The 27431-nt window shown below is 37.4% G+C and overlaps 1 protein-coding gene across 11 annotated transcripts in view; it reads left to right on the top strand.

The window, feature by feature from the left end:
- ERC1 (ELKS/RAB6-interacting/CAST family member 1) overlaps positions 1–27431 on the top strand; it is a 294324-nt gene that overhangs the window by 56099 nt on the left and 210794 nt on the right. For 8 of the 11 annotated variants that reach the window (XM_082767805.1, XM_082767804.1, XM_082767811.1 and 5 more), the window contains exons 3-6: positions 8332–8748; positions 22961–23035; positions 24940–25095; positions 26889–26972. In XM_082767805.1, the coding sequence (XP_082623931.1) occupies positions 8332–8748; positions 22961–23035; positions 24940–25095; positions 26889–26972 (732 nt within the window). The remainder of the gene's footprint in view (positions 1–8331; positions 8749–22960; positions 23036–24939; positions 25096–26888; positions 26973–27431) is intronic. The other 3 variants (XM_082767802.1, XM_082767810.1, XM_082767809.1) reach the window with 1 other exon arrangement.

Here is a 27431-nt window from a genome sequence, read left to right as displayed (position 1 = left end):
CCCTTAACCCTCGAATCTACTTTTCCTTGGTATTGCATGGTGAAAAATATAGTTTATGATAGTACAGAGACGTGTTGTTAAAGACTTTCTATATTAAAATGCATTTAAAAGCACACTTCTGAAAAGGGAAAAATACATTTTGTTTTTTTCTTTTACCCATTTTCACTCTTCATTGCTGTTTTTTGGTAGCCCTATGTGTTGGTAAAGCATGTGCAGGATAGAGCTTATGTTCATACAGAAGAAGTGCATCTTATGTTCCTGGTTTCTGCAGTCACTTTCTGTGTAGAAGCACATGAGAAAGTAGATAATTACCCACCCAGTTCCCCTCTCCCATGCCCAGGATTGTAGACTTCTGAAACTAGACTTGGGCAGAATCTTGTAAACCAAGGACTTGATAACTGGACTTACATTTTCTTCTGATAGATTATGATTCTTACAATAAATATTTGGCCTTTACTCCCATACAGTTAAGAACTGAACTCATCTTCAGAACCTGGAAACTGTTAGCTAGTATGATGATAACGCTTATTAGTCAGAAGAAGTAATCCCTTTTTCAGGATGATGCTTGCAGCAGTATAACTTCAGCTTTTCAGATATCTCTTGATCATGATCACAAGGTTTATACCCCGTGACTATAGAGAACATATTGGCATACCTAGAAAAAAAAAAACAAAAACAAATGGAAATTCTGCTGTTGTCTATAATACATTTAAGTGATCTCTTTTCTCCTGTTCCCCATAAAATAAGATTGTGTGAAAAGCCTAACATCATGATCTATTTCTAGAGATGGGTCAAGAAATTTGTACGATGATGGCTCATTGGAATCTCAATCATCAACACAGAGTAACAATATTCAAAACAATATCAAAAAGAAAAAAAGAAAAAAAAAAGTATGTGCACAAATTGCTTCAAAATAAGTTATGCTTTTTAGTGCATCAGGTATTCTATAGAAACTTCCCATACACTTGTTTTACTCCTTGAAAATACAAATAGCTTACTTTTTTCCTTTGCCAGATAAGCTGCTTTGTATTTACTGTAGATAAACATTTTTCAGGTGAGCATTTGCCACTGAATAACTGGTATACTGTGTTTATTGTTTTACCTTGCAGCTATTTTGATGCCATCTACCTGTACACTTAGTATGAAGCTAATGAATTGCAGTTTTGGTTCTTCTGTGGCTACAAGTTTACCAGTTGTTTCTGGTCTGCTTACTTTTGGAGTTTAAATTCATTTCTGCTGTTTTGTATGTGTGCATGTAGGGGTTTTTCATTTGTTTTTGTACAGATGGGAGAAGGACTTAGGCTGCTGCACACTGCCCCCTTAAACCAAGTGAGTCACTTCATGTCAGTCTAGTTCAGCTGAAAAATGTATTGCTGACAACTTAAGCTCTTTATAGCATTTTTTATTATTTTGCCCTTCTGCTGTCTCCGAGGTAATGCAATGTATGTTTGTCTTTAACATACAAGTCTATTTCTTTGACTCTCACAAATTAAATCCTATTACAGTCATAGCTGTATTTTCTATCAGAGCAAAACATTATAAAAATCATCCATTCATTTCCATTCAAATAAGGGTTTTGAAGCCCCTGATCCATTTTAGAAGGGAATATGTAGCATTTCTGGAACTGACAAGTTCTGTTTCATCCCAGCCCTGCTGGACACCTGACATTAGCCCTTTTTTCAGTTTCTTTGCGTGGGCTGCAGCTGAATGTCAGCAGGGACTCCCTCAGATAGCCAGGCCTTTGCTCCTACTGTGCATTCAGCAGAATCCATTTCCCAGAAAGGCTGCCAAAACATTAACTCTTTGAGAATGGGAGAGAGTGATTTCCCATTGTGACCAAACTCTATTCTAGCGTTTGGCATGGGATCGCTTTTGAGCTTAATGGAGTTCATCCTCTTACAAAAGTTTGAAACGCCTTCATTGTGAAGAACACTAAAGGAATCGTCATAATACAAAACTTTGTGATTGTGCATGCAGATTTACTGGCAAGAAAAGTGCATTCACGGGCTCCTGTAGGTTCTGTCACTTGCTGCTGCTCCACATTTGAAGGTAGACCTTGCTGAATTGTCCTTTGGACATAAAACATACTCTAATTACTGTTTCTTTATTTTTAGAGTAGTAGCAATGTAGTCATGATGACCTAAAGATAAAAATAAGGCAGTTTTTGTTAGGTACTCCAAGTGTATCTATTTCAGACCTTGAAGGGCTTTCCTGGCATTAGGTTTGTCTCTTTTTTTTTTTTTTTTTTTTTTTTCTCCCCACCCCCAACTATAAAAATAGGTGGCTGAATAAAAGAGATTACCTATAAACTGGCATCTTCAGAAACCTGTTTTTTGGTCAATTAGCACATTATATCTGTCTTTTTCTTTCTTCTTTTTTTTTTTTTTTTTTTTTTTCCTTCAGCCCTGGGTTGTACCCAGAAATATGTGATACAATAAATGCAAACCTGTCCTATGTCTTTCCAAGCACTTACTGTTTTCTACACGCAGAACAGCTTGATCGCTGAGCAGATTCACAGAAAACTGCCAAATACATGTACATCATAAAGCTGTCATTCAGTACAGGATGTCTTGGCATTGTGGTTTTACAGTAGAAGTAATCAGGAAATTTTCAGTAGCTAAGTTTGTCAATAATGTTTTTAATGAGAAAATTTACTGAATCTGCCAATATCAGCAAAACTTGTGTTCGGAAAAGATTTCTTCACTCTGGAGTGGAATTTCTGATTAAAAATTAGAAAAGAGTGAGATGAGATCAACCCTTGAGCAGGAAATAGACTTATTCAGGGATGCACGCTAGAGTGTGAGAGATTGTAAGGGGCATCTTGCCTAATTCAAAGACCTTGAGCTGAGATTCAGCTTCCCTTTATGGCACTTCAATTCGAGAGACATAGGTTCAAATTTTTAAGCCAGTCACTAGTCAGATACTTATACAAAGTAGAATCTCTCAGTCATTTCTGTAAGAATACCTTGTTAGAGATCCACCCCAAACCAGTTTATTGTCCGCTGAGCAAACATACGTGCTTTGGATGCATGAAGATGGTGAACAAGAGCTTAAATAGTTATCTCCTAGGCTGAAACTCTGCTAATACTCCACATATATCTTAGTGGGACCTCTTTCCTCCCTTTCCTTGCCATCACCCCGTATTTCCTTGCTCCTGAACATGAGAGGCCTCAGTGTTCTCCCAGAGTAAGGGGACGTATATGTATGTATGGCATTGTGTTTTGCAGAATGTAAAAATACTTCCCGCCCCGTTGTGACACATTTCTGTGACAAAGTGTTGTATAATTGTGTGTCATGTTTTTCCTTGTTTCTGGGAAAGAGTAGGTTCTTAGCATCTTCTTTCCTGATTGTTGACAGGTATCCCCTGAACATACTGATTTTTTTTTTCTTGGTATTCTAAAAAGTATGATTTCTGTGCTTAACCTACTTAGAATTTACTTAGAATCTTCTGTGCTTAACCTACTTAGAATCCAGAAGATTAAAGAGAACTTAACTACAGAAGCGTTCAAAGCCTAGGTGCCTTGCCTCTATTGCAGATCCTACAGTTCTAATTTAGGCATTCAGCCTTCTCAAATAAAGGATGGGACGAGTTATGCATCTCATTAAGGTAGTTGCAAAGACAGTATCTGCAGTGCGAATAACCTAAACCAAGCAATTAAAAACAAACACACAACTGCTCTGAAACACCTTAGCTTGGTAGGTCAAGCTCTGTCTTGCCAGTGTGAGTATGGAAATCCTTCTTTTTAGAAGTATGTCACAATTTAATTCTTTCTATCAAAATCATGCTGGTAGCAATGCTTGCCTCCTTTTGGTCTAAAATTTAGGGTTAGAATGGAGATCTTGGCTGTAAAGTATTGACTAAATTCCCTTTTCAGTCTTAGGATGTTAAAATCCACTTCTTCCACTGCCTTTGGAACGGTAAGATGATAAACATTCAAATTAATTGGAAGAATTGCTCTTCAGGTCTTTCTGTTTTCGTGTGTGCAACCAATTAGAATATGAAGCTGTTCTCTGTTCAGTATTTTCCATCAGGCCTACAGAATCTTTAAATATTTCATGCAAAGTAGAAAAGCTTCAATGGGGAGAGATGAAAAGAGCTGCCTGCAGCAAGGTTCCCAAATTCACCAGTGTAGCAAGAGGTGTGTTGCATTACCCTGAGCCCACAACAACAGGGATTTTTGGTGAACCGAGTACAAGGAACTTCTGTATCATTGACTGGATTCATACTGTAGGTTGGAAACTCATCTGACTAATCTGCCAAGGTGAGGGACATGTGAATTTGAATCCTGCTAGGCGGAGTAGGAGATTGAATCATGTTCTTCTGCTTGCAGATGTAAATATTGTGCTGCTGGATGAAAAGCAGCCCTTGCCCTTGTGTAGAGCCCAATTAGCAAACTTTAAAGCTGCCCCATGGAGGTAGTGTAGGCAGAAGAACAGCTGGCAAGAGGTTGTTTGCACCTTGGGTGTTAACATTTGAGATGAGCCAAAAGGGGCTTAGTACTGCAAAGACAGAAGTACGTTAGATAAAACCAGAAATACCCTTACTAGGGAGCTGTGCTCCCCAAAATATCTTTGTAATTTGCAGATGTAGTTATAATTTGTAGTGAGGCTTAAAGACCAACTTACATTACTGGAAAAAAACAGGGAATCCCCAAGGTCTGAAATAAGCAATAAGCTTCAAGCAAAGTACAGGTTGAATATAATTGCTTTGACTTTAACTACGTTATCTTTATTAAACTATGGAGGAGTGAGATTGGTACTTTACCCAGCAGGATGTAACCAAGCTCAGTGGGATTAAAGGTATTTTCACTTGTCTATTCCTAGATGAGATCATTTCAGCAGTATTTTTTCAAGTCAGATTGAAGGTCCTAGAAATCCAATTAACATCAGTGGCTAATGTTATGTGAACGTGGAAAAGATTTTGCCTTTCTGGGGTAGTTACTGATTTAAAAGTGAAGTCTAAGAAATGGATGAGAAGCTGATAAAACTTGTCTGTTCCTTCAGAGGGAAAAGGATGTTTTCTTTGAAATGATGTGAAAGGAGAGCTATGATAACTGAAAAACTGGTTTATTTATGATGCCAACTAATAAAAGTTGGTTAAATAATGTTTCATTATTCTGAAAATCGTAAAAATTTGTTGGAAAGCTGAGCAAAGAACCCATTTTGCATACCTCTTTCATGTTAGAAAGGAGTGGGTGTCTAAAGCACAGAACAATATTCTGTGGCTTGTTTTCCAGCTCCTTTGCACATAATGAAGTTTTTCAGCTGAGCAGCCTGGAGAACAGTGATCAGGGTTAACCCCTCCTCTCTTCCATAGCTCTTAATTTTCCCTGGGAAACTGCATTCATTGCAGTTGCTGACCAGTTCTGTCCTTGCTTAAAACTGATGGATTCCCTTGTGTACCATTTGTCATTGGATTTAAATTTTATTTCACATCCTGTTTCTGAATTGTATGACAGATTTTGGTTCTTTGGCCCAGAAATGATAATAGGGTCTTTCCCAGCTTTGGGGGAGATAATTCCTGTGGGTCTATGAGACGGAATATTTGCCTGTGTAACCCGCAATGAGATTCACAGCAGATCAAATTATTAAAATTTGAATGCAGGAATTTGGTTGTGGTGGTTTAGTCCATTGATGTTTATAAATAACCCAAGTTTGATTCCGAGACAACACTGAGTAGAGGAAGTCATCTCATTTAGTAGATGATGTGGTTGCTCAGAAGAAGCTCTTTTCTTGCTTGGAAGAAAGGAAACGCTGAGGAGGCAGTATGTGGAGAGGCAGGTGGAAGCATGTGGGAGCTTGTTAGCTGGAAGAACAACACACAGCTGGGCTCTGTATAAGTAGGGCTTCTCAAAGCCATATTTACAAATGGAATTAACTCCTGTGGAATTGTAAAGTTGTATCTAGTTAGGTAATTCATTTTTAAGTTTAAGGAAATAGAAGGATATTCTCTTGCTTCTGCTGGTAAGGTCTACTGGTTTTATTCATGTTATATAGGTGCAGATAAGGCAAACCTTTTCATGAGCACAGTGGATTTTTTCTTACAGCTCGATCACTGTACGTTAATTGAACAGATTGTAGTAGCTTTGATTGCCTACCTGCACACTGGCACACTTGTAGTAGTGCCTCAGGTTGAAAGCTTGGAGGTTTTCTGACATTCTTACTCTGACTGTGGTTTGGAGGAATGACAAGGAATAAAAATGGAAATCTGCATTTAAAAAAAAAAAGTGTTGGCTAAAAAGGTTTCCAAATCCAAACTGATTCCTTTGAGATGTTTCTGTTCTTCTCTTGTACTACTGAATGTCAACTTGAAAATAAATCCAAGTGCCTACCAATATATAAATGCAATCTACATTTAAGAAGAGTAATTAATTATCCCCTAACCTAATAAACCTATGCCAAGTTATCACACAGATTCTGTGACCTATTTTTTTAGATTAATAGCATGACTAACTGCCAAGAATTGTGTTATTGAAATAGAAGAAAAGGCAATTAGAGCACCTTAAATCAGTCATGAAGCTACACATTTAAGCTGATTTCAGTTTATGTTGATAACATAAGGGATAGTTCCACTTTTCTCTCTACCAGCTCCTTGGCTGCACATTCCCAACCCTACACTGTGCCAGGATCAGCACTGGTGTAGTCACTCCAACAGCTGCATCAGAGATCTGGCTGGAAAGACTCTGTTGCTGTGGCTGGTTTTCAGCCAAGTTTTCAGTGACAACCACTTAAGAGAACTGAACTGTCCTCTAACAGGCCAGAACACAAAAGGAGAAGTACTTCTGGAGTTTTGACCTTTGTAAAGAAAATGGGATTTGACTGCCTTTATGCATTATTCCCTACAACCAAACTGACTGTTAAATCTAAAACGAGTTAAAGAGAGAATATAGTATTTGCAGTACATATATCTAGCTATTGTATTTTCATAGTATCATAAAATAACAAAATGGCTGAGGGTGGAAGAGACCTCTGGAGGCCATCTGGTCCATCGCCCTTGCTCAGGCAGGGCCACCTGGAGCAGGTTGCTCAGGACTGTGTCCAGACAGTTTGTGAATATCCTTAAGGAATTTTATATAGCAATTGTGGTAAATACATTCTTGAAGTAATACTTCAACCTAAATCTTTTTACATCTTCTCTTGCACAATGTTTGAGTGAAATGAGCTACTTGAATTTATGTCAAACATACAAAATTGGCACCGTCTTTACATTACAGACCTTAACAGTGTCTTTACAGCATCAAGTCTGGTAACAGTTTATACTATTAACTTATACTTTAGTCCTGGTGAATACTGGAAATAGCTGTATTGCAGATATTGATTTCTGTAATACAAAAGTAAACCCCAGAGAACAAGCCATCTGACTTGTTCACATTCAGACTAAATTGAGAGCACATCTGCCACTCTCAAGAAGCGAGTTGAGATATATCACACAGTGGGTATCTCATCCCTGGTAATCAGACCTTTGTTCAGCATCTTAGTACTTCCTTCTTATTGTCTTAATACTTCTGTCTTACAGAGAGGAACACAAATGTTTATCTATATATGAAGTAAAGATTTTTCCCAGGCAAACTGTGCTTCTCCTATTTTATCGCACTTATCTCACTGTATTCATAGTCATTGAGATAGGATTTATTGTCTTGCACAACCACAAATTACTGCTGATCATTGGATTGACTGCACTTTCTTATTTGTAAGACATCAGTCTCTGTTCTCTACTAAGATCCTCGTGCATAAAATTGTATGCCCCCCAGTCAGCATATACCCATTTTTCTGTAGTTGTATTTCTTTTTGACATGATAAAGCCTCATCTGTAAGTCAACTGAGATCTGGACTATATATAGTGTCAGTACTGAAGACCTAGAGGAGCCTCTGTGGCTGATTACATTTTATTAAATAGTACATATATTTTTATGTGTCCCTTTGCTTTGCCAAGAGAGTAATTTTCATCCAGGACTTCTTATGCAAAATTCTCCTGTAGCATAGACAACTACTTGGAAGAAGAATATTTGAAGCTCTCAGATTTTGCCTACCAGCAAAATCTGGATTTTTGGATTTGAAATGGTGACTCACTCAGGTTGGTGGAAGTGGCAGTATCACTCAAGAAGATTTCTAGTGTTAAGCAACCTCTACCATGCATAAAAGGAGGGACTTGAAAGTACTATAGAAAACCCGGTTTCTTCTCTAAAATTCTGCTTTCAAAAAACAATATTGTTCTGTCAGTGTTGAAGTTTCCTCTTTGTTGGTAGTTGAGGAAGACTGAAGTGGTTCATATTGTCCTTTTTATTTCTCCAGTGGAGGGAATCCTCTGATTTTGTTTGTTTATTCTTTCAGCATATGCAGATGACTATCCAGGCTCTCCAAGATGAACTGCGGATCCAGCGGGACCTGAACCAACTGTTTCAGCAGGACAGCAGCACTAGAACCAGTGAGCCCTTTGTGGCAGAGCTGACAGAGGAGAACTTCCAACGGCTTCATGCAGAGCATGAACGCCAGGCCAAGGAACTCTTCCTGCTACGTAAAACCTTAGAAGAGATGGAACTGCGTATTGAGACGCAGAAACAGACCTTAAATGCACGTGATGAGTCCATCAAAAAGCTGCTGGAGATGCTGCAAAGTAAAGGTCTGTCAGCAAAAGCCACTGAGGAAGATCATGAGCGAACAAGACGGTTGGCTGAAGCAGAGATGCACGTACACCACTTGGAGAGCCTTCTTGAACAGAAGGAAAAAGAAAACAACATGCTGAGAGAGGTAAGTGACCAAGCTCTGGGTTCATCTCCGGTCTTCATTTCTAGTTCTCAATTTCCCATCCTTTCCATTTCACATCTGTAAGGAAAGAATTTTACATCTATAAGCTGTATTTTATATTGCAGACAACAGAATTTTTCCCTGTCGTAAAACTTCCTTGTGTGTGATTTCCTGGGGTTTGTGCCTTAGGCCCCACTTTCCCCATTGCCCCCATGTGAAACTCTGGAAGTGAATTGAAACGTGGACGGTAAAATGTATTCTTCCATTCAAATTTAGCTTCAGTGAAAGTAGCTACCTGTATTTAGGAGAGAGCTGAGAGAAATCTTTGCAGGAGTAATGGATGATTGCTCTACAGTTTCCATGGAAACAGTCGTCTTGCTGTGAAGGGTATTTGATAAAACTATTAGCTGCCCTGGATGCACGGCCAAAAAAAAGATTACTTAAAGGGACACTGCTGCAAATGTTGCAACCCCTTCCCCCACCTCTCTTAAAACAGAAAAGAAAACGTGCTATTACGTCTGTATCGCACAGTAGGGGAGTATGATGACAGGCGTTCTTCACTACTCACTATCCCAAACTGATTACAGTAAAATATAGGATACAGATAATACGAGCGTCTTAGAAAAATAAAGGAAAATAAATAAGGTATGGTGTAGCCAGTGTCATTAAATTCCTTGACGTTAAGTGCATTTTCCACTTGTAGTCAACCAGCCTTCTAAAGCATTCTAATTGCTATGCTTCTGAAAGGCTAGTAATTCAGTGTGTGTTGTGTATGTGCACAGGTACGTACTTATATGCATGTATTCACTAATTGTACAATTTTCTGTAAAGATTATTTAATATACATCTCCAGATTGAATGCATGAATTGATGGCTATAGATGTATGTATAATGTATGCATGTGAATCTATGACTGGTTTTGTACATTGTATCTCTGTTTTGTGGTTCAGCATTTTTTTTGAAAGCCTGACATATACGCAAGATCTAAGCCCCCTCTCTAAGAAGGTGGGGAAGCAAGGTCTTGCAAAAAGGTTTTTGAAATGAGTGTTGTGAGCAAATAAATACTTCCTAATACCTCTTATTTATATGTTTTCCATGGCCCAACCCATTGTACTAGTGCTCTTGTAAGCATTTATATAAGAAAGCAAGACCCCATTGCATTTCTGAGCCAGATTTAGGCCAGATTTATTTTTTTTTAGAGCAGTAATCTCTTGAGTGTCTGGAGTGAAGATAATATGATTCCAGAGTTTCTACACTACAGTTTTTCCTTTATTTAGTGACCAATGGTAATTCTGTTCCAATTCTTGTATCTATTTCAGGAAGAGCCCCAAATGGCTTCCATTTGTTTCTGCTCTAAGTCCGGCAACGTAAATGAAAAGCTGGCGGGAGCTGTGTAATTTTTTTTAGGAATGCGGTCTCTTTTGTTTCTGCTCAATGATGAGTAGATGTTGAAAGATAAGAATTCTCACTTCATTCACACGTCTGGAAATCATCAATTATTTAAATCTTAATGTTTATGGTAAATGATTTCCTGGAGAAGGTAGAGATGACATTGATTTTCTAAGTGCAAATGCCATTTATCTAACATACTTTAATTACTCTTTACTGCCAACCCATGGCTAATGCACTGAGAAGGATAAGCCGGGAATTTTGCAACTTGTAGCTCAAGCTGTTGATATGATGTAAAAAACAGCCTTGGAGATGAGCACTGTAGGAACCTCAGAGACATGGTGCTATGTGGGAGATGCCAAACTATTTCCATAATGAACTGGGCCTTATCACGAAGGGCTTATTAGCACCCATGTGTTATTCTTGAGCTCCAAGCTCGACTACGTTGACAACTCAGGCTTGTCTGCACGAGAGCTGTGATTTAATGCCAACAGGCAGCTGAGCACCAGCCAGCCACTCACTCGCTCTCCCCAGGTGGGATGGGGGAGAGAATGGGAAAGGTAAAAGTGGGAGAACTCATGGGCTGGGATAAAGAGTGTTTGCTGGGTAAAGCAAAAGCCATACATGCAAGCAAAGCAAACCAAGGAATTAATTCTCTGCTTCCCATCAGCGAGCAGGAGTTCAGCCACTTCCAGGAAAGCAGAGCTCAGCACGCATAATGGCTTCTTGGGAAAAATGCCATCACCCCGAACATCCCCCCCTTCCTCCTTCTTTCCCCCAGCTTTTATTTCTGAGCATGATGCCACGTGGTATGGGACATTCCTTCGGTGAGCCTGGGCCAGCTGTTCTGGCTGTGTCCCCTCCCAGCTCCTGGTGCACCCCCAGCCTCCTCGCTGGCAGGCAGCATGAGAAGCTGAAAAGTCCTTGACTTGGTGTAAGGGCTGCTATGCGACAACTAAAACCATTGGTTTGTTATCAAAACTATTTCCATCAAAAATCCAAAACAGCATCATAAAAGCCTCTGCAAGGAAAATTAACTCTATCTTAGCCAAAACCATGACAATGAGTCTCATGTGTGGGGGTCCAGAAGGCTGGGAAAAATTAGGGTATGTTGCTGAACTGTAACTGACTGCCTCTGAAGCAAGTTTACTACCTCAAGCTTATAGACTCAAGCTGGTAAACTTGAAGAGTTCTTGGGCACCATGCTGCTGTGTTCTGTGAGATCCGGTTCATATTTAATATCACTGTCCCACAGTTGGAAGTGGTCTGCGTGCAGATCTTCCTAGGTCTATCTGCATCACCTTCCCCACTTAATCTTCCATTATCTGAATATTTATCTGTATTTCCAAATCCATAAGTTATTTTAGCCTTTTGATACCCCAAATACTAACTATGCAGTTTCTGAGCTGTCTTGAAGAAAGCCATCTACTTTCTTGATTGTTCTTTAACTGGTATTTCCAGTATCTGAAAAGGTGTGCTAAACTCTTCTTTAAATACTGCTGTTAAAAGAAACACTAATATCCCCAAAGGATTTGCAAGAGCTGGGAGGTCACTGTGGATACTTTATGTCCTAACACATCAGAAAAGCTGAGAAAAACTTCAGTAGCATCTTAGCTCAGACCATCTTAGCCAAAGCAAGTTCTGAGGTGTCAGAATTCACAGGTACTGGGTTGCATGTGTATTACGCTGTTGGTTAAAAAAATAATTAAAAAAACTAGGAATAGTAATAGAAGTCTGCATTCTGGAGGGAAAGGTATCCCTTCATTTTCCAGCTTTGAGGCTTACGTGTAATTCAGATGGTGATGTTCTGACTCAAGGTCATCAGATGGTCTCTCAGATGGTGCGGGTGCAGCGGCCAGCAGTCTGACCTTCAAAAGTAAATTAATTGCTTTCTTCAGCTACTGCTATTACTGTGATTAAAGTAAGGTTTGCACTAATTTCCAGAGGAAAAGAAATTCTTAACAGAACCACAAGTCTGAGCTAAGAAAGCAACTAAAGAATAGCTGTACTGGTTCTGGCCAAGGATCACTTTATTGAAAGTTTTCTGTTTCAAATAGTGACCGTACACAGACATCTAGGAAAAGGTAAGAGCAGGGTAAACACATTACTTTTCTTTAACACTCTCCCATCTTCCAAACGATTTACACCTTGGGTATTTCCTGAACTTGTGATTTGTCAGCTAAGTATCCTCCATGGATCTGCCATATAAGTACTTGGTTAGTGTCTTACTCAGCCTGTGTAAACTTTTGCATCTGTGGCATCATCTTGTAAGTGGTTCTGTAGTTCTGCTCTCTGCTGCAGGAAGAACCTGCCTCTTTTCCTTTGGGTTTGAACCTGTCTCCCAGTAGCTTCATAGATGGCTCCTTGTTCGTGTACTGGAAGACAGTGCACAGGTGATCGCTACTGGGATTCTCTGTGCCAGTTGTGAGTTTGGATTTTTGTCATATCCCTTTCAAGTTCTCTCTTTTTGCAGGCTGAAGTCATTTGCTACTTAGTTGTTCCTCATACAGAAGATATTTCATGTCTTTTCCCATCTCCCGGAGAACTGTCTCAGTTTACCATATCCAGCCTATGAAACGGATTTTCCTTCAGATAGCGTGAGGTATCTCTTATCATTTTGGCTCTGTTGAAATTTTTCCGAATATTGTCCTGAATACCATGAAGCTCAAGTAATCTCTCCTTACATTTCCAAAGGAAAGATCCTGTATCAAGCATAATGTAGGCTGTATTTGGCAATTCACTGATACAGACGGCAGTCTCTCATGAACATAAAATAACGAAAAATTAAATGTCTTATTGAACATCTGGATGCAGTGACTTCAGCAGATGACAGTGCGATTGCATCACATTCCTCTTCCCTGGAAAACAAGCTTAAGCTTCATAGCTTATAAAAAGATGTTGCTATTTTGAGTACCCCTCAAGTCTTAGTGAAAATTATTCATATTGCTGTTGGTATTTTAGACCTAACTTTCAGAAACAAGATTATTATCATACCAGCAAGAAATACTTGATGAAATCCAGCAGCTGGACCTGCAACTTTCAGAATAGCTCCTGACTGACGTTAACTGCCACTTTATTGTTCCAAACTCACCTGCTGCGGAATGATCACTGATGGCAGTGACAGCACATAGCTCTAAAGATAACGAAGCTTGCTGTGCTCTTTTGGACATCCTTCCCGCTCCTCCCAAAATGCTAAATGCACTGAGTAGATGTATGTCCTTTCTCCACTACACAGAGTAATAGATACACCAAATATCAGTGCAATTTATGGAAGAATATTGTGTGATTGTGTCCACATCTGATGTTCTAGAGACTAGGATTACTACGGTCAAACTAAGTTTCATAAGGACAGTCCAACACAATTACACCAACTTGGTTAATCCTTTCTCTTTTGAATTGTTCATTACTATCTGTCTTTAGGAATATATTTACCTGAACAAAGACCTGTGATTATACAGTAATGGTGTCACAGCCAATAAAGAGTAACTTCTTGAGAGTTTTTGGAAAAAAAAAAAAAAAAAAACCTGGCCCAAATTTCCCATCTGCCTAGAAGAAAGAATAAAAACAAAACCATCTGCATTGTTTCTACCCAAGGGGAACAAAAATAGGCTGCTCAGTGTGTATTATTGTCAGATACAGTAGACTTCAGCAGTGTTGTCCCATTTTCATGTTCCTTCACAAGGGATATCAGGACAAACTTTCCAACAGCAGTTCATGTGATGATGAGCTGTTTGTCTCTGGGTTGTTACCAGGCACATACGCGCTACCAAGCGAATCTGTCTTTGCTCACAGCAGTGCTATGGCATGCACTCACTGGAGTCCTCAGAATATACTCACACATCACTGCATTCCTTACGCTCAGATAGGGATAGCCTTTGATGTCTGCTATCCTAAGGACCGAGAAGGGTGTATGAGGGGAAGTTCCCAAATGTATTCTCTTTTCATTGGCCACTGTGCTCAGTGGTATCTACCTGATCCTCCTCCGAAGCCTTTAATCCCATAGTACCTTGTATAATATGCATTGAGGGTCCTGACAACATGCATAGCCCTGACCTTTGGCTTTTCCTGAAAAGGTGCCACAGAAGTCATGCACAGTGTTAGTCCTTCTTACTGCATAGAAGTTCTAACTTGTCCTTGCAATGAAGGATATGTAAGTCCTGCAAACGAATTGTGGCCGAGATTGTATGAGGCTGTTGTCAACACCTTCAGCAAGAGATCAGAAGCAACTCTCCGTTTAAGTCAAATGGTGATCTTGTAGCCTTAGGGTTCTCCTGGGAGAGGGGAGTGGTTGGTGCAAACTTTGAGGCCAAGCAGGCATTAAAAGTGGGGTGAGGCGTTCATTAAGATGCCAATGTAGTAGTCAGAGTGGTGATGTATTTCATCGTAATGAAGGAAAACAGCCGTTTGAATTAATTGACAAAAATTAGACATAAAAATATAGGAAAGAAAGCTGTGAATCCAGCCCTGGGACAGATGGCTGGCTATCGCCTTCTATTCCAAAAGAGAACGGAGGCAATATTCCTAGAAGGTTTCTTCCTGGGTCAGGTCTAGATTCAAGGTTTGCATAATAGCGTGGTATGGAACAAGGAAAGAGTAAGCAGCAGTAGCTTTGCATTTTGCATCACAAAAACTGTTTGTTAGTAAATTGCAGGTTTAGTTGAATGATATTTTGATTTTTTAAAATAATTGGGTCTATTCAAATGATGCATTTTTAATACTTCCAAGTGCAAAACTAAATTAAGGAGTTAGGAATACAGTATTTAACAGGTAAAGGGTGGTTTTGTATGTAAGGTAGTTGCTGAAATGGATCATTCATAGGGGTAGACATTTAAAATGGGCTTAAGGATAGAGGTTATGGCAGAAAAAGCTATTATTTGTTTTCATCTTCAGAGTGCATTGAAATGGCAACCCCACAACATCCACTTTGTGAACTATTTTATGGTAACCTAGTGTGGCGTTATTACAAGGACTGATCCGTATTTGTAGCTTTCTCAAATCAAACAGTGCTTACTTTATTATAGGAAGTAACACAGCATTTCTGTGAGCCTTCATTCCAGTGTCTCCACTTAGAGTATATTTCTGGCACAGCAGAGAGCAGACCTACTAGGCTATAATACAGATGTAGCTGGCTTAGCTTTAAATTATCTAATTTGATGCAGTGACAGCTAAACAGGAGGAGCACAGAGCTCAGTGAGAAGGGTAGGTAGGCTGTGCTGTGTGAATATACCATCTGAGGACTGCTGAACAGTGATTTTGCCATTTTAAAATGCCCTGTGAAAAGAAAGGTTGTTTGCCTTATCTGAGCAGATTTTAATTAACTGTGACAAGTTGTGCAAAGAAGTTCTTTTTCCATGCATGTGTTAAAATTCTTACCCTTTTCTGCTCCAGGCTTAGAGAAGGATTTAGCAATTTTAATTAGAGCAATTAGAGTTATCTCAAAGAACGCTTTTGTCCTATTCCAAGATTTTGCAACATAAATAAGACACACTTCTAGAGAGAGGTTAGCAGTAGTATATAGCCTGGTTCACAAGCTGGAACTTTCATGCCATTGTAGTACAGAACACCTTTCTAATGACTTAAAAAATGAAGTTTCTGCTTTGTTCTGCTGCTTTTTCATTCTTCTAGCCAAGGATAGCAGGGAGAAATTATTTAAATCAAGATAATTTAAATAGTTCCTGTGTTGGATAGAATCACTGGATTTCTTTAGTTTTCAAGCATATTGAAATTTTGTAGAACAAAAGTTGAGAATTTGGGCTATTGCAACGTGAGAGCAAAATGTGCAAAGAACAAATTATGCATGCTTTTATTTGATCCTGTTATAGTTTGGAATGTGTTATGTGGTCTTAATAAAAGAATGATGGCTAAATATTTTTAAAGTAATTATTTTCATCCTTCCTTGGTTTAGGGGTTGGTTGCATGACATTTCTTCGCAGAACTAGTTTCCAACCCCAAAAAATAGGTTGAAAAATTAGGGTGAAAAATTATTTCTTTCTTTCATGTCTTTCCAGACTACAAAGAAATCATAAACACCTTCCAATTCTTATATAGAAAATCTCTGATTTTTGTGGAGTTTAGTTAATTATTTAATAATCGGCAGTAATTAAGTGAATAGAAAAAAGCAGAACTACAGCTATCCATGAAGCTTTTTTCTCTGTGTAATAGTTGTGATCTCATCAACATGAAATAATCTACAAAAATTTCAATGTGCTTATTCATACATTTTTTTTCAGCATACAGGCCTAAAATTATGAATTTACATTTTTTTATTTACTGTGTTATACACTTATTTCAAATAAATTATTGCTATATGAATGAGCTACTGAAGCTTCAAATAGGTATGTCTTTTTTTTTTATTTAGACAAAGCCAAAATTTCTGACTAATAGTTCACTTTAGCACCTCTGATTCCCTTAGGTGACATTTTTAAAACCATCTGAAACAATTATAGAGGCAGAAACCAGTCTGAGGTTTATAAGTAAAATAATTAAGCTTTAAAGCCTGTTGATATCTCCTTATATTCAAAGATTTTGCTTGTCAGTATATTTTACATGACTGTCTTTGTTTACAAATGACAGTTTCAGGCATACTTTCTTTGGAAGTGCTAATGTTATCCTACACTTTTCTTCAGCAGAGCTGATGTTTGTGGAACTTCGTTTCTGTAAGTGTGAAACTTCTCAGTACAGGAAAGTATAAAAGTAAAATTTGAAAATACAATTAACAATTTGGAAGCTAATTTAAGAAACAAGTAGAAAACATAGGTTTATTGCTCTTTAAATAGGAGAGAAGATTGAATAGCACATCTATTAAATAAAGTTATAAATTAACAGTATTTTAATTTTTAATCAACTTTTCTTTAGCTTTTGAATTTATACTCCTGTAGCCAAGACTTCAACACAATGATTTACTACTTAAAACTAGTAAGATGGTCTGAATTGGTCTCTCTCATCTTTGTCTCCTGCTTTTAATCTACTGCTGAAGTTTTGGAGGATTTTGCGTTTGTTTTCTGCTGATTTGAACATTGAGATGAACTAGAAACTGTGTGCTAGTTATCACTTTAAGTGATACCTTTGTGTGTGCTGGTATTTTAGTTCTTGGTTGGATTTTGAAATCACTGGCTGAATGTATTCATCAAATTGCAAAACATCAAGATGAATTTCTTTAGCTAGGAGTATATGAGCTTCAAAGCAACTGTCGCCCTCCATTATTGATTTGTGTTGAATTTCCAGCACATGATTCAAAGTTATGCTCATTACTAATATGAATAATTTATTGTTCAGGGAATTACATTGATTATGTTCACAAATACAGGAAATGAGACATACAGAAGTAATTTCTGAAGAAACTACTGTGATTATTGGTTCCAAACTTCTACAACTGTATTTTTTCAGTAGCAAAACTCTAATACTAATGAGATAAATTATAGAGGACTCTTACTGCACATTCTTTTTTTCAGTCCAGTTTTATGTGTTGTTGAAATATAGATCAAATTACTGGGCTTGAGCACTTCTTAAAAAATACTCGTAGGAAACCTGAAACTAAACAATTGTGATACTCAGTTGCTTTCTGCTCCCAATTAGTAGAGATAATTGGATTCTGCAGAATAGTCATTTCATGCAACCTCCTGCTCAGTTTGGGACTCTCCAGTGATGGGGATTCTGCAACAGCTCTGAGTCCTATTCCAGCATGCTAGGGACACACTTTAGTGGTTAGACTTGGCAGTGCTAGATTAAGAGTTGGACTTGATGATCTTAAAGGTCTTTTACAAACTAATTCTGTGATTCTGTGATATTGTAAGTCAAAATTTACATCTTTTGCTGTTGACTCTCATCCTTCCACTGTGCACTTCTGTAAAGAGTTTGTCATCATCATCCCTGCAGTGTCTGGTTAGATAGCTCTAGACATCAACAAGATTCACCCCCCAAGCCTTTTCTTTTCAGCTGAACCAACCCAGTTCTCTCATCCTCTCTTACATCGTATGTTCCAGGTCCTATCCATATTGATCTGTTGGACTCTGTTCAGCTTTTCAATGTCTTCCTAATGCTGGGGAGGCCAAAGTTGGGCGGGCCCGATACTCCAGGAGTGGTCTCACAAGAGCCAGATAGAGTGAAATAACTGCTTCCCTCATCGTGGTATTTATACTGTTGCTAATAAAGCCCAGGAGAATACAGTTGTCTTTTTTTCTATTCTTCCTTCCAGCAAGACCACACTAGTCGTGTCTTCCCCAAATTAGATATACTCTGGAAACCTGCAGAGAGTGCAACCTATCCCATAACCTGGATTGTTAATAAAAGCACCGTACAGTATCAGCCACAGTATCAAGCTCCAAGGATTGGCAGTAGTAAGCAGCTGCCCACTGGACGTTATATTGCTGTCCACCAAACGCAGTTTGAGCCTGACAGTCCAGCTAATTTTCTGCCTACCTCATAAACCACTTATCCAGTCTGTATGTCACCAATTTGGCTACAAGGATGTTTGGAGGCAATGTCAAAGGCCCCAGTAATTCAGTATATGCCATACCCACTGTTCACTGCTTGTCCACGAGGCCAGTCATCTCATCGTAGAGGAAAATCAGGTTAGTCAGGTACAATTTGCGCTTCTACACAATTATAGATCCATTTGGTACATTAAATAGCTTCTAAAAGTAACAATGATAGTTTATGCTGACACTGAACTACATTCCTGAAATTTTCTTTTGGTTTATAATATTTGCATTTCATTATAATAGAAACCAGGGTGCTAAATTCTTTCAAAAATTTAAACGTGAAAGATTGACAGAAGCCATCTGGGAAAATAAACTTTAAGTACAAGTGTAATGTTCTCTGAGTAAGGCCTGGACTACATGTTGGAGAATAAAAACAAACATTAGATAACTACCCAGTCTGCTGAATGATGCAAAGATCATGCTACACAGAACATCGTATTTGACCATATAAAGGCATGGCTAGGCTAGTTATTTTTTTTCCTGTGGTGTTTTGAATTGCACATTGTATCATTTTTAGCAATTTTTTACTAAAAACAAATTAATGCATGGAAGAGCACCTTCAAATATTTTTCTCCTTCATTCTCCATGTGATATATGCTGCCTGATTATAGGTGGGTTCTGCAGGAAATAGAAGGCGTGTCCTCTTCTGCATTTGGAAAGTGCTTATCTCATGGTAATACTGAAAGATAAGTTGCTGTATTTTTAAGCATGAAGCCTACTTCCCTGAAAATGTCATCACTTAAAGTGCACTTTCATGTTTCTGAGAAATTCCTTGCAAAATCACATGTGGGAGTAACTGGGGGAGTAGCAATGAATGATATGGCCAGGATATTTAGGAAGAAAAGGTTCTGAATAAATTCCTCCCTTCATCATCATGTGCATGTGTTATAAGTTGCTAATATTTTCTAGATGTAGTGCTGATACTGCTCAGTATTGAGGACTCCCTCAATTCTGAACTATAGTCTGTAATTTCCAATTGTTTTTGCACTTCTTGGTCAGGAAAAAAAAAGCAACAAACTAAATACATTTAAAATATGACATCCTTCAGATATTTTGGGGTGCATTAAAATTACATTATCACAGATATCCTTTACATATTTAATGTTCTTAGTACGTTTGATCAGCTGTTCTATGTAATTATGCTAGATAGAAAGTTATGGTATTATTTCTCACAGGGATACAGTACTACCTTGCAGACCTAGTTGGCAGATGCAAGGTAATAAGACACAAACATTTAGTTTATATCTTGTTCGAAGAAAAGGAAAATAACTATTCTTAATTAGAAATTGGTAGTGATGAAATGCTGAAGTGAAAATTCATCCCTTATTATAATTTAAGTTTGATTCAAAGGATGGACGATGTTGAATCTTACCAATCTGTTATGGAACAGTATCAGTTAGATATGAAAGTTCTTTCTGCATGAAGATAGAAGAAATGAAGGATGTTTTATTACTTGATCAGAATGGATAAGTCACAAGAAAAAAGGATTAGTTTTGTATTTTTTTGACCCTGATACCTACATGTGGCCCTGCACTTTAATTATTGTGCAGTGTCCTGTTTTGATGATGAAAGTACTAATTTTCAAGCTTCTATGTGGCATTTGTCCACAATATAATCTGAATATGTCGGAGAGATACTAAGCTTTCTCCTTTCTGCCACAAGGATAAGTGCATAACTTATATTTCAATGTTAAGAAGGATGTTTTTGCATGATGTTCTTCTAGCAGCCGTACTTAAATTTGTGTTATAGGGAGGTTCGGTGTGACTGTGGCCCTATTTTCAGTCTTGTCAGAATCATAGGCAGGTTGCCAAAATCAAGTCCTTACTATGCACTTGAGAGGTGGGAGGTGTTGTTTTTCTGCAGGTTATAATTCACCTAAATTACAGTGAAGCTATTTAAGATGATAGAAGTAGGACACATCGTTTGCTGTTGTGCAAAGCATCGTTTCAGACAGTGGAGAGACAGCCTTTCTAAAGAAAAAGCCTAAAATAATTTTCTATTTGGGAAAATGCTGTGCAATGTCAAAAGCAGATGCTGTTGTGCCAGCATCCCTTTAATGACATGCTGTTCTCATACTGGGTGTTTCATCTACTGCATTTCCGTAGTAGGTTGCTTGTATGGTCTAAGGTCAGAGACCATGTCTCTGCACAACTGGAAATGATCTAGTACATAAATGCACCACTAAAATAAAAACAATATATTATTCAAAACAGATTTCTGACATATTCGTTTTTGACCTCTTTATCTTTCATTTTCTCAGTTTCCAAAAGTTCACAGGAATTTGTTTGTTTTTCTTTTCTATTATCAAGCTTTTTCATTTTCTTCTACAATAACAGTCTTTGGATGCTTGTACAGCTGACGTGACAGGAACAGCTGGGGACATAACTTTCTGCATTTAGTGAAAGTTCATGCTATTCTGAATAGTATACTTTTCACCTTTTTGATTTATCAAAGCTTAAAATGGTGAAGAATCATTTTCAAAATGATTCCTTTTTGCCCATACATGTATTTTGTGTTACTCAAACCCTCTTTTCTTCTCCTCCCCCATAGCCTTTTTTTTTTTTTTTTTTTTTTTTTTTTTTAAAGTGGATGTGAATTTGAGAATGTCCACAACATGTGACTGGGGTGTCTTCAGCTGTGGACAGTTTTTACTAGTTTTCTCTCTGAAAAGAGAAGCTGTGTCATTCTTTGACACAGAAGAGAAGCTGTGTCATTCTTTGAGAGGCATTGTTTTATGTGTGTATTTTCAGTTGATGCTCTCATAGTCAAGCAAAGATTACAGAATAATTTGGTGTTACAGCACATAGGGTGTGTGTTACAAAGAGTGTTCTCAAATACCACATCACTCAGTGTGCTACATGTGCCTTTACAAAAAGGCCACCATGTGTCTTACTTTGTTGGTTCCTCTCAATCTGAGAATCACAGGAAAAGACTTTGAGAATCTAAGGAGGGTGTGGAGGATGTGGGATATGTGAGTCCCTGCTGAAGAATAGTTAGAAGTCACTCTCATTCAAATGTTTGTGTATTCTTACACAATAGATCATTCCAAGCCATGCTGTTCACTTCAACCAAATAGGTAGTAAATGCATTGAGAGTTCATCAAAGACTACAGAACTGCCATTCAAGAGAAGTAAAATATCTGGATGCTTTTCCAACAATATGCTGTTTGGTGAATGCATGAATAGAGTTACTGTGTCCACTCTGGAAACTTAAAAATAGGTAATGTTTTCAGTGTTTTTAAAACACTATACAACTCTACTTTTCTCATTCAAGTAATTGATCGTATGGAGCAAGTTGCATGTATGACTACCATATAATACATGTATGTTCTCTTCATTCACCATCTGTATTGAAAATTCAGGCTTGTGGATGGCTTTTTGGATTTGTGTTCCAGGGGTTTCAGGGGACTGGTGGCTAAACTATGCGTGTGTACTCAGATTGTTAGGTTAACTGGTATCACAGTTCATAACCTTTGGCGCCTTTGGGCACCAAAGTACTTTCATGTCATATAATATTAACATCCTAAACGTATTCACATGCCTACATTTAATATTAGTGTTTGTTGTAAGGACAATATTATTTTAACACAAATAATGAAAAAGTGGAATATGTTTCTCTTGTATTTCCATTTGTTGTTTTGAAACATCTACCTACTGCATATGGGAGAACAAGCTATTTCTGCTTTCTGTCATTTTATTTCATAGAGAGCTCTCTGAAGCATACTGCTTCTGTGAATTGGTATCAACAGAAATATCACATGGACATTTGTATCCTCCTGTTTGCAAACTCCAATCTTTAGAGCAATGTGATAGCCAGTCATGTACTTTTGGCTGAATTCTAACCCCAGTGGAGAAAGATTTTCATCCTACATCATTAAGCATTGCTACTCTGGAGTAAAAAATTTGAAAAAGGTTTATCAACACAGCTGCACCCTATAGCTTGCTGAAACAGGAACTACAGCATTATTGTTTTCAGTAAGCATCTAGTCAAATAAATGATGTAGACACTTCCATGTGAAAATAGTATCCGTTTAGATTAGCTTGCCAGGTAGATTATAGTTTTCTTTTAGTGGATTCATCTGTCATTTTAGCAGTTTATTTTGAGTAAGTACATGGTAAGTATTGTGCCTTTTCAACTGAGATGGTGATTCTGTTGAATGAACATTTGTGTATCCTTTCTCTCATATGAGAGATCATAAAACAAAATAAAGGAACTGGTAACATCAGAGAGCAGTGTTGAATTATGCCGTGAATTAGAAAGAGAAAGCTGTAGTAATTTTGTTTTTATTTGATAAATGGCTCAAAATGCCTTTAGGCTAACTCTTGCTTTGTTTTCTGCTGACACAGGAGATACATCGACGATTTGAAAATGCTCCTGACTCAGCCAAGACAAAGGCTCTGCAAACTGTTATTGAGATGAAGGTAAATGGTTGCATATAGCCAGTAGGAGAGCATATGCTTTGTAAAACAGATTCTCATAGGAAAAGCGACTGTATCAAATACCATATTTTGCAAGTCTTCTTAGAGAATTTAATTCAATAATTTAATTTAAAAGAAATATATTTATTTTTTATTATTTTATTTTATATTACTGATCAGGGAAGACACATAACTGCTTCACAACACAATGAAAACTGCTTACTGCCTGCCTACAACAGCATATAGAGATTTCTTTCAGTTAACTAATAGTCCATTGTATTGCAAAGATGAGTGTGATGTACTAGTGGTTCTTTGTGATGATGTGGTTTACTTCCTTTTTACACTATCAACCTTTGAAATGTCATTGCTTCACCTTCCATGTGTTAATAATGTTAGCAATTTGCAACCTCAAAATCCACTTAAAGAATGGGTCTTACAATTAGAAAGATGTCTGTATGCCATCTTAAATGCAGCTTTTCTGGATGAATTTTCCTCTCTTTCTCCCTCCTTCTTTGTCTGAACCTTATTATTTTGGTTTCCTTCCTTTTTTCCCTTCCAACTCAGTCCATTCCATCTCAGTGTTTTCTGTAGTCATTTCCCATCTTTGTGCTTTCAAAGCCTTTCTTTTACTGTCATTCTTTTATTAGTCTTTTTTTATGGTTCAGAGCAATGAGAACTAATTTACCATCTGGTAACAATAAGCAGTCTTATTATCAAAAGAGAAACACAGGTATTTCTTGGAAATTATATGAGGGCTGAAATTAAGATACTGTTATAAATTACAGTGTAGAACTTTACCTCGATACCTCTGTTATTTTTTGTAGCAAAAGTCTGCTTTTCCAATTTTAACTTGAGCATCAAAAATTAAGCAGGGAATCAGACTACATCTTCAAAATGGTCCTTTAGAACAATCATATCTTATGAATAATAATAAAAAAAAGGTCTTCTAAGCTTTTATTCAGCTATGCTTTGATTATCACACACATACAAAAAATGAAGGATTGGTCTATATAAGAATGGGGGATAGTTTGAAATCTTGTATTTCAGGAAAGACAAAATGTTTTGAAGACACTGACTTAAAAAAAAAAAAAAGCTACTCTAATGGATTGCATTTCATAAAGGCATATGCATGTAATAGAAAATGTGTGTGCAACTCTGTGTGCTGTATGAATCAGGTTTTGCTGTTCCTAACATGTAAGACTTCTAAAGAAACAGTAAATCAGGTAAACTGAAAGCCTCTGTTCATTCTGTAGAACCATGAAGATAATGGCAGATAGGCTTTCTCATTGTTCCAGGTGTATATTTTTAAATGATGGACATGTTTTATATGTTGTGTATATGAATCAGAATGCGTGAACATCCTTTACTGCTTTATATACACAAAAAAAGATTGCTGCACGTCTTCCTTGCTTACAGTGCTTTTTATGTTCTCCATTTGTGACCTGGCACACAAATTACTATTAACACAAACCTTTTGTTTTCCTTCTCTCCCCCCCCCCTCTTTTTTTCTTTTTTTTTTTTTCCCCATTTTTGCAGCCATGTTATGCTGCTCATTCAGTTAGAATTAAATTTCTTTGTTTTATGCTGGCTTAGCCTTACAAGGCAACCTTTTTTCGTAGTCCTTTATTTATTTTAGGTATAGTGTGTCCAAGCCCCTAGCCATGTTTCCTCTCAGTACTAAATCCTTGTTTGCCTTGAAAGGTGTAAAAAAAAAAAAAGAAAAATGAGTATTTGAGCACTCAGACAGATGTTATGCAAGGAGGTGTAGATTTGTTTCTGTAAAAACTTAGGGACAAGATTTCAAGGGTGGGTACATGTCCAACAAATCATTTCATATTTTACTTTTAAGATATATTATCAAATCATCTAGCTGTATGTCACTATCTGTTTCTTCTAATCCTTTTCAGGATTCAAAGATTTCTTCCATGGAGCGTGGCCTCCGGGATTTGGAAGAAGAGATTCAGATGTTGAAGTCAAATGGAGCTCTGAGTACAGAGGAGCGTGAAGAGGAAATGAAGCAAATGGAGGTGTACCGTAGTCATTCCAAATTCATGAAAAATAAGGTATTGAGAAAACTGTGACAGTAGTAAGACAAAATGAGCCTTAAGAAACAGATAGAATAAATCTTAAGGAAAGTACCTGTTATCAGGTTTCCCATTCAAGTGCTGGCAAATAGTCAGAGTTTATTTGTATGTTGTCCTAAGCCAATAAAATACCTTTAAAATAATTAAGAGAATTTTAAAGACAAATTTCAAAATAGCATTATGATAGTTCTTTTATTTCAGAAGTATTTTGTGGTTATGTTTAGACTATTGATAATCCATTATAGTTTCAAGTTTTATTTTGTCTATAGTCTTCTCAAATGTAGTCTATTGAGAGAGAAAAAAAAGTGTGTTTCTTTTTGTGACCTGTTGAATAAATTATGTTTTATTATGCAAAGGCTAAAAAGAACATGAACTGTCAGTGTAACAGCTTTCCATTATGCTCTTCTTGTAGTGGAGTCAGAATATGAGTAGATCCTACAACAGTGGTCATGCCACTATTAATTTATGCACTTGGGAATATTTGTGCCTCAGGACAAATACAACAGTGAGATATGTTGGTCCTCAGACATAAAGATGAACACTGCAGTGTCAGTGTATAGCCAAAGTTGTACTATAGATAAATATCAATTGCTTCTTTGTTTCTCTCAAAGAAGTGTTTCTCAGTCTTCTAGGTAGGGAACCCTAACATCTTCTAATAAAGATTCAGGCTCCCTTGCACGGTAAATTTAGGTTTCTTGTCAGCAGCCCTGCTTTTCATAGTAACTTGTGCATACTCCTTAAAAGCACTGCACAAATCTCTGGAACAGAGGTTTAAAATTACCATGTCCTGAACAGTTCCGACCTACTGCATTTATTGTGCTTTAAGTTACTTGTCTTATATAAAGAATGCTGGAGAAAGTTTCTTGGAAAATTACTACTTGCCCTAAAGAAGAAACATTAAGTAAGTATATGTTTCTTCCAGTTCCCTCACATCAGCTCACTGATTTACCTCAAGATAACCACATCTATTCTTTTACACTTTCCTCCTTTATCCTACTGTTTTGCTTCTAGGAACTGAAGGATACCCCCTTCCAAATTAGGAATGGGGGAGATGCTTTTCTTCTTTCTATCCTTTTTTTTTTTAAAAAAATTCCTTGTTCTTTTTAATTTCTTTTATTCTTTCCTTCCTTTCTTCTTCCCTTATTAGCAACAATTTATTTTTCCTTCTCTTCTCCCTCTGTGTTCTTACAGATCTGTCTGTTCAGCAACTTGATTAATTTCTGGGTCTATTCTGTCTACTGCATCTGCTCATTACTTTTCCTGCAGAAAATTTGTTCCCTTTTGGTAACCATTCGCTCATGAGTCATAACCAGCTCCATTCTTTATATCTTGCTATCCTGCTCTGGTTTTTAAATGCACAAAACTTTATTGGGTTTTCTTTCAATATTGTATTGTATAGTCATATGTGACTGTATCTTGATAATTAACTTTTTTTTTCTTTTTACTGTAAAACCTTCCTTTTCCTGTCCTGATTTCCTGGTGAATTCCAGTTTCAAAACTGTTGGGTGAAGTGCCCTATATTTGACATATATAAACATAACCATAACTATACATCTTTGTTTCATAACCAAATATTTGTCTGGCAGCCTATGTGAAATCACAGAGACATAAAATTCTGTTTTGAGAAGACTTAATGAAGAATAGACGAGAAAATGAGTGACCAGTGTTGATCCTTCTGTTCAGTTCTTTGTCACTTTTAGTTACTTGTTTGAAACAGGCTAACTAGAAGATGGCAAATGATAAACATTTAAAGCATAACAATGTCGTGACAGGTAGAGCAACTGAAGGAAGAGCTAAGTGCCAAAGAGGTTCAAGGGGAGGACCTGAAAAAAAGAGTGGCTGGTCTCCAGGCCGAGGTCTCTGCCGTAAGATTTATTTTTTGTGTGCAGTGGCCATGCACTGGGGCTTTCTAGCTCTCTTGCTTTCGGGGTAACTTTTCTTCTCTTACCTTCCTTAAAACTTTATATAACCATAGAACTAACAGCCTGCTCAGCCCTGTAGCTGCATTTTATTCACGTGGTTTTGGTGTCCATAACATCACTCTTCAACTGAACATTTATATTAGTTCTATTGCTTGTTTTTTAATGGTATGATTCATTTAATCAGTAAGTTATTTTTCTCTATTGAAACAGATTTTCAAAAGCATTCAGCACCCATTCTGGGGCCAGACTTTCAAAGAGATTCACTTTCCCTAGTGGAATAAAAATAATTTATAACATTTCAAAATCATGTGCTGAATCCTCTTAACATTCTTTCACAAGAAAATGGCAGAAATTGGATGCTGAACACTTTTTAAAACTGACTTTTTCATATTA

The sequence above is a fragment of the Aythya marila genome (assembly GCF_965140915.1).
Source record: "Aythya marila genome assembly, chromosome: 1".
Lineage (NCBI taxonomy): Eukaryota > Metazoa > Chordata > Aves > Anseriformes > Anatidae > Aythya > Aythya marila.
Note: the sequence above shows the minus strand (reverse complement) of the source record. Positions and strands in the feature narration are given on the sequence as shown.